The 8,793-nt window shown below is 36.5% G+C and overlaps 1 protein-coding gene across 1 annotated transcript; it reads left to right on the top strand.

Annotated features, from left to right (window-relative positions):
• LOC18780191 (probable glycosyltransferase At3g07620) lies at positions 855 to 8,096 on the top strand. Its single transcript, XM_020562928.1, has 4 exons — positions 855 to 1,294; positions 1,404 to 1,642; positions 1,828 to 2,176; positions 7,277 to 8,096. The coding sequence occupies exons 1-4, from the start codon at positions 983 to 985 to the stop codon at positions 7,943 to 7,945; spliced, it is 1,569 nt and encodes a 522-aa protein (XP_020418517.1). The 5' UTR covers positions 855 to 982; the 3' UTR covers positions 7,946 to 8,096.

Genomic DNA, 8,793 nt, shown 5'->3' with positions numbered 1-8,793 from the left:
CTGTGGGTTTTGTAGGTTGTTCTTGATCTTCTTCTTCGTGAGAAGATGCGTAGTTAGCTACATGGGGAGAGAGAGAGAGAGAGAGAGAGAGAGAGAGAGAGAGAACTAAATTTCAGAGAAAAGTGATATGTGTGCAATAAGTGGACAATAAATATATATTTATAGGTGATAGTTGCAAAAAAATTGGGGAGAGGTGGTATTTTCAGAAAAAATTATAAAAAGGATGGCATTTAGAGCTATTTCCCAAATGTTTTTAAGGCAATTACATGCTTTAACTTGACAAGTAGTTGCAAATGAGTTCTACCGTGATAGTCTGTCAATTTAGCTGTCAAAATGAGAGCTTACTAAATCAGCTTAGGAAACTCTTCTTATGGAAATGATGCTTTTAGTCCTTATTTTGATAGCCAAATTGACACACTTTGTTGAGTTAAAGCATGTAATTGCCTCAAAAAAAAGTTTTCGGGATTCAATTAAAACTCGAGATTAAGTTCAACGACCTCGACAGTTAAAAACCCTAAAATAAAATGTAAAAGTTAAACATACACATATACTAGTAAAAAGTAATATATATATATATATATATAAATTAAAGAAAAGAAACACAGCACAGTGTTATGTTTAAAGCCAAGCAAATTCTAGAAGATAATATCCAAGTGAAGAATCTGAATTCAGACAGTCAAATGATACAGAGAAGCAAACTTGGTTGTGGAGAACGTGATCACATGCATTTTAAGAAATAAAAAATTCAAGCGAACCACACCCACACATAGAGCAAGTACTGCTGAAGAGGTCACTGTCTAAGTTCAAGCTGTAGGTGATTCCAAAATTCCAATATATTACCCTTCCCTCAGTCCCCTTTTCTATCCTTCACTCAAAAAGAGAAAGAAACTAGCTTGTAGTAGTGGATATACGCAGTATCCACTGTAGAAAGGTTGCTGCGTGTTTTGGATATGGAGCATCAACGAAAGTAGAGACTGGAGAGATGAGGCCTACCAGAAAGACACAAGTCTCTTCCATATCCTCAATTTTAGTGGGATTGCTTGTAATCCCTTTGGTGGTTTTGTTGGTAATCTTTCTCATACACCCAACTGCCTTCAGCTCTTCATCATTCTCGTCGTCATCATGGGAGACTACACGGAATCCAGTAGCTAGTAATTTTACTAGTAATGGTAGAAGCAACTACTCTGTTCCTTCATCTACAGAAGAAATATGGCAGCCTCAACCATCACAAGCTCCAGCTTTCACTTTCTCAAATAATCGAAGTGGTGCCCCAGCTCCTGCCCCTCAAATATTTGTGAGAAACATTCATCTCTCTCTCTCTCTCTCTCTGTGGATGTTGATTTTTTCTTAATTATCTTTATATATATATGTCTTAATTAATTTGGTTTTTGGTGATTAATTAGGGAGTTGATGATGAAGTGCAAGAGACGAAAACCCAGCAAGTAGAAGGACCTAATAAAACAGTATCATTGAGCAGCAGCAGCAGCAGGAGCAGTCAGCTTGAAAAATTAGAAGCAAGTTTGGGTAGAGCAAGGTCTTCGATAAGAGAAGCGGCTAAAGTTAGAAACAAGACATCAACCCATCAAGACCCTGATTATGTTCCTCGAGGCCCCATATATCGGAACCCTAATGCTTTTCATAGGTATATGCATGCCCATCTCTACTTAATGTTAACCAAATACTTTCGCTGTCAAATTATACACATATCGTGGAACAAAATAAAAATTAAACATAATTAGTATGTAGTCAATTTACATTTGAACATCTTATGTTACTAGAATCTCGTCTGTCCGAATCTTACTCGATCTATAAATAATTCATATGTAGGAGTTACCTAGAAATGGAGAAGTTGTTCAAGATATATGTTTACGAAGAAGGACAGGTCCCAATATTTCATGACGGTCCATGCTTCCATATGTATTTAACAGAAGGCAGGTTTATTCATGAGATGGAGAAGGGTAAATTGTACCGTACAACAGACCCAAATCAGGCACTTGTCTATTTCCTTCCCTTCAGTGTGGTTAGAATGGTTCAGTTCCTGTATGTGCCTGACTCATATGATCGAAATGGCTTGAAGCTTGCGGTCATCGACTACATTAATCTCATTGCTCATAAGCATCCCTTCTGGAACCGAAGCCTCGGCGCTGATCATTTCATGCTATCTTGCCACGATTGGGTACGCATAACACAATTTTTCTAGTAATATATTTAATTTTCACTTTCTATTTTTACGTTGTGTGCACTCCAAATTGAATACTTTATAATTTTTTCTTCCAATTTTTCGTTGTGTGCACAGTTGAAGTGAGTGATGGTAAAGAATGAGTGTCAAAATCACTAACCTTAGAATTAAAATTATTGTCGGCCTTCCAAATTAATATATAACGACCCATACTTACCACATCCTGACGCTCCTCTTCTCTTATTTTGTCTTTCTGCATGTCGGTTTCATTTTGCATGTATAGGAGGGGAGGACCACTACAATTTGTGGTTCAGAGAAACCTAGCTAGCCAGCCGTCTTATCACTATCTTCTCTTTGATAAAGGAAAAATAAAAAGACAACATGAAACTAATGAAAAACTTCTATAAAATTTTAAGGAGTAAATTGTCGAAATCCCCCTTCAACTAGTACCTTATTTTCAATTTGCCTCATGATTTCTTTTTTTTAGAAAATTAAGGGTCCGAACTAATTAATTTAGCCAATGTTCCTCTCTCCGTTAATGTGTTGCACGTTTCATTCAGTTTTCTATCAAATAGAATCACATGCATACCATGCTACTCCTGAGAGCAAATTCAAATAGAGTCACATGCAAGGTTCCATTAGAACTAACAAATCTAAAGGGCGCGGGGCGCGGTTTGAGTGGTAGGAGGAGAAGTTAGTCCTAACAAATCTAAAGGGCAAGGTTCCATTAGAACTTTTTTATAGTGATGTTTGGAGCCCCGCTCCATATTCCTCTTTTGATGGTTTTTCTTATTATGTTATTTTTTCTGATCACTTTACCAAATAAATTTGGCTATACCCTCTTGAAAAGAAATCAGATGTGTTTTCTATCTTTATCACCTTCAAAGCTCTTGTTGAAAGTTATTTCCTTATGCACTGATGGTGGAGGGGAATTTATGAAACTCCAACACTTTCTCTCCTCCAATGGCAACACCCATCTCATTACACTGCCACATAAACCTGAACATAATGGTTTTGCCAAATGACCCACATCGTCATGTTGTTGAAACTAGTCTCACCCCTTCTTCATCAAGCCTCCTTACCCCTCCAATAATTGTCATATGCCTTCAAAACTACCATCTTCCACATAAATAGCATGCCAACTGCCGTTCTTCACAATGACTCCCTATACACCAAAATCTTTCGTCAACAACCAAATTACTCTCGTCTCCACACCTTTGGGTGCTTGTGCTTTCCATGGTTACGACCTTACAATTCCAACAAGTTACTTCCTTGTTCGCGACCATGTCTTTTTCTTGGTTACTCTACAAATCAAAGTGCCTACCTATTCCTTGATTTTTAATCCAATAAACTTTTTATTTCTCATCATGTCCAATTTGATGAGTCCACCTTCCCTCTTTCTCTTGTGAAAAACTCAAATTCTCATGTCTCCCTGGCTACTCCCAACCTGTGGTTTGCTCTTGCCCCTCTGGTTACTCATCTTCCAATCCATTTCGCCACCATGCTGCTATCCTTGGCCACTACTCCACATCGATGGCACCATACGAATCATCCACGGCTGCATCTTCGGCCTCAGACCAGTACCTCTCCCATGCATAACTCCCACCCACCACCGATGTTGTCCCTCCTGTCCCGCCACCCAGTCCAATTAATTATGGCATTGCCCACACAAATTCCATCCTTCCTCCAATAGTCAGCCTACCCATTCCACCATCTCTTGATCAAATTGAGCCCATATCCAATCCTGCCCCACCAGAACATGTCCCACAGCCTTCCCAACCAAATTTTCTCCATACTTACGCAAGAAATTCCACTCGGCATGTGATGAACTTGATTTTTTGGTGTATGTTGATGACCTTATTATTACTCACAATAATTCCTCTCCTGTCATGCAGTTCACCACCACCTTGGTGTTGAAGTTGTTCCCACCACTGCTAGTCTCTTTCTCTTCCAACACCAGTATATACGTGATATTTTGATTAAACCCAAAATGGATGTCGCAAAGGAGGTCAACACTCCCTTATCCACATCCAAACTCCGCGTGCTCCATGATAACTCTCCACCTAATAATGCTTCTCAGTTTCGTCAGATCATTGGACGTCTTTAGTATCTTAAACTCACACACCTAGTCATTTCTTTTGCCATCAACAAACTCTCTGAGTTCATGCAGCAACCTAAGGAGTCTTATTGGAAAGCACTAAAGCATTTACTTAGCTACTTGAAGGGTACCTTATATTTTGGATTTCATTTATCTTACCGTCCCTCTCACTGTCTCTATTCTTTCTCCGACACAAATTGGCCAGCAATCGTGATGACCGCAAGTCTACTACTGCCTACGTTGGCTATATTGGTGGCAACCTCATTTCTTGGAGATCTCGCAAGCAATGCTTTTTGTTCGCTCTTCCACCCAAGCAGAATATCGAGCCATTGCATCCACCACTGCCATTGCCCTCACCAAACCCCTTACGCGTCCACAGTTTCAGCTCTTACGGTCCAAGATAAGTGTCTCATGGAAATGCATTTTGCGTGGGCGTAATAGGGAATGTCCTTCATTAAAGGAAATCACCTCATCATCAACATCAATTACTTCCTCTTCATCTGCAAGCCTCCACCAAAGTCAATCATGAGTTGTGTCTTGTTGTCCTTCCAGTAATATATGATCATGATTGATTCTCTACAACAATCATGCATGTAATTGCTTGTATTTACCTTATTAGGAACATAGTAACATGTATATAACACCGAGATCCTATAATTGTTATCATCAATAAAGTATACCTGTTAATGTATGCATTTTGAGTTTTTCTTTTGGCTTCTCTTGACAATTTTGTAATAGGATTTTTATTGCTTTTATCAAGCTCGAGTTTAGATTAAGAATAGCTTCTCTAGGTGTTCTTAATTAACAACTATCCTACGGAAGTTCAAGCAAATTGACAAAGGTAAATTATGCATTGCATCACATTGCATTAAATTGATTTCATAAAATGATGACTAGTCATCTGTTTCTCGTATGATTAGTCATCCTTGCTCTATAGGATTTCCAACTGGATAACCAACTATTTTGTCCTATTCTCCTTTCTCTCTCTACTGCCATGTGTCGATTCTGACCTAAGAAATTTTTGGGTGTAAAGGCCAAAGGATTCCCCATTTGGCAGTCATCACTTTTGTAGGCAAGTTTTGAAAAGTTTCTCTGTAAACTTTCTCTTCTTCCTCAAGTGTAACCTTCATATTTTTCATCTTTGAGTTTTCCAAAATGTTTCTTTTTGAAAACTACATTTGAAATATGAAAACCTCATCTTGCTAGATCAAACACTCTCTCATATATATCTAGGTCAGATTCAAGATTGATTTCTTCAAGAGTATGGTTTCTTGAAGAAATTGGTCATTCTCCTTTGAATCCAAATTTTGGTTTCTGTTTGAGTTAGAGCTTGCAAGGTGGTGCCATGGGATGAATGAGCTGGAGAAGGAGCTGCCATTGTCATGAAGGACTGAGCTTCAAGCTTTGCTAAGTTGGAGAAGAAGATTGCATAAAGGAGGTATAGCTCATCTTTCTAAATAAATCTAGGTTTTTCTTGAGCTTGCTTGTGTTCCTTTGTAAGAATTTTTTTCTACTTAGTGAATTGCCTGGTCGGTTGATGACTCTTAGTTTTTCCCAATGGTGAATTTTTTGGTGAACAATTTCTGATTGCATCTCTGTAATTTTTCTGGGTTTGTGTTCTTGGTGGTTGACTAGTCATCGTATGAATTGTGGTTAACTAGTCATCGTATAAATTCTGGGTTTGTGTTCTTAGTGGTTGACTAGTCATTGTATGAATTCTGAGTTTGTGTCCTTATAGTTGACTAGTCATCATTATCTGCTGTTTGGTGTTTACTTGATTATGATGATTTCACACACTTTCACTATAGTTGTTGCTAGCATAGGGGATGCCTAGATTGACGGGTCCTTCTGAGTGCCTAGTTTGTCACTAGTAATCTTCTAGGGTTGCAGGTACATTGTGGCATGCTCTGTGTCTATTCTTGATTGTGGCTGTTCATGACTAGCAGTTGACTAGTCATAAGTGTTTTTGGTCAAGGTCTAAAGTGTAAAGATTGTTGCGTTTTGTTTAAGTGTCGTAAAATTTACCCCTCGTCACCTAAGTACCAATTTTAATACCATTTATTCACAACCTCTTAAAGTTACACGTGTATGTCACATGACTCTGTTTCTTAGAAATTGGATGAAACATGAAGTAAATTGATTAGTTCGGATCCTTAATTTTCTATAAGAAAAAATATTCATGAGGAAAATTGAGAGTTATGTATAAATTCATGAGGAATTTCGACAGTTTACTCATATTTTAAGTGTGTATATATATATATACTCATATTTATGAATTAAGTTTATTTATTTGGTATTTATCTGATTAAGTTTATTTTCCCTCTTTGTTTCTTTGTTCTTATATCTTTGAATTTATGTGGTATCACTTTGGTCCCTTATTAGGATTCGTGGCACACAATAAAAATTATGACAAAATTAATAGGTTATTTGAAAATTATCTCATCCAAAATTTATTTATTTTTCCGAAAACTCATCCAAAACATTTTAGAGATATATTAAGTATTTTTTTGGGGCCAGGAGTCCACCACATTATTCTCTGGATTTGGTTATATATACATTTATTAACTAAACGCAAGTAGAAAAATGGTCTTGACGAACCCCATGGTATCTTGATAGTGTGTGAGTAAGAAAAACCCCTCCTCATTCTTAACTTTAGCCCAAAAAAAGAAAAACTAAAAGCAAAAAAATTATGTGAAAAAGATGTCTTATATTCCTTGAGATATTTCTCTATTTTATGAAGAACAAAAAAATATGTGATGGTTATTATTATTATTTCTCTTGCAATTATTAATTTTGGAAATATATATATATATTGGCAATTTCCTTTAATCATCAAAACCATAAAAGTTTAAGAAATAGTACCAAGTGCCTTAGTGGTTGTTTGTCCTTTTTCTTATTTAATATTTTATCTATTTTTTTATTAGAACATTATTTCTGATTAGCTTAAATAAGTTGAACAATATTAAATGAATTGGTTGATGCACTATTATTTTTTACAGGGGCCATTTACAACTACATTTGTCCCCCATTTATTCCACAAGTCTATTAGGGTTTTGTGCAATGCCAATACTTCCGAAGGATTTAATCCCTCTAAAGATGCGTCGCTTCCAGAAATTAAGCTTCTGACATCGAAAATCCCAAGGCTTGGTGGTCATCCTGCTTCAAGTCGATCCACACTAGCTTTCTTTGCAGGCGGTCTGCATGGCCATATTAGGTACCTTCTTCTAAATGAATGGAAAGGCAAAGACCAAGATGTGCAAGTCTATGAAAAAGTTCCTCACGGAGTGTCCTATGAAGAAATGATGAAGAGCAGCAAGTTTTGCTTATGCCCAAGTGGGTATGAAGTAGCAAGTCCAAGGGTGGTAGAATCAATCTATGCCGAGTGCGTCCCCGTGTTGATTTCAGATGGCTATATTCCACCTTTTAGTGATGTGTTGGATTGGAAGTCGTTTTCTGTGCAAGTGCCAGTCAAGAATATATCTGACATTAAGAACATATTGATGAGCATATCCAATAGACAGTACCTCAGAATGCAAAGGAGGTTGAAACAAGTGCAACGACATTTTTTGATGAATGGACCTCCTAAGAGATATGATGTTTTCCACATGATTGTGCACTCTATTTGGCTCAGGAGGTTAAACATTCGCATTCAAGATCTATTGATGTAAATTCATCCGATTTTGTTGGTCACTCAAAAGGGGCTCATACTAACTTGTCATATAAAAATACCTTGTGCTCCTAATAAGAGATTTACTCTCTTGATGTAATAATGTAGCTTTAGAAAAATTTATTCAAAGATATGCGTTCTATTTTTTTCAATTCTTTTATATTGTATAACATGTATCTTTATATGACTAATTTCATTTATTTGGTTTAAAAAACAAATATGTACTTTACAAGATTCATTAATCAGATAATCTCATTGTTTTATGATAACCAAAATACAAATTCAATCTTGTACTTTGGTTGGATTACCATTTCGTTGCAACACGATTTCAGAAATCTTTGGAATTTCCAAGAGTACTTTTCAAAACAAGGAAGAGCTTGGACACATGTGTGGTCTTTGAAGGAAACATGCATCTAATGCTTATGAAATGAACTTTAGCAACAACCTATACAACAAAAACATTCTAAATGGCGGATTCAATTTTTTAATTTTTTTTTTTAATACTAGTTGAGTTAAACCTTTTTCATTTTAAACCAAGTATCTTAGCCTAGATAGAAAAAAGAAAAAGTGAATAGATCTTTTATCCTTGATGACATTTTCTTGATTTCTCAAGAATGAACACCTTTGTTGGAAATGTCTTTTGTTTCTCTTGATTTTGACTCCTTCAACTTAAGGATCTAAGATTGGAGTTCTCTACCTCACCACACCAAATGCTCCTAGAATGAAGATAAGGCAATCAAGAAGTAAGGATGCTAGTCTACTTCTTGATTGGACCAATTTTTAGTTTATGGAAGATGAGATGCAAAGATAATCACTCATCAACCAAAGTAGGAAAACTAAAAACCCTAG

The sequence above is a fragment of the Prunus persica genome, chromosome G4 (genome assembly GCF_000346465.2).
Source record: "Prunus persica cultivar Lovell chromosome G4, Prunus_persica_NCBIv2, whole genome shotgun sequence".
NCBI lineage: Eukaryota > Viridiplantae > Streptophyta > Magnoliopsida > Rosales > Rosaceae > Prunus > Prunus persica.
The sequence above is the reverse complement of the archived record's forward strand: the minus strand, read 5'-3'. Positions and strand labels throughout refer to the sequence as shown.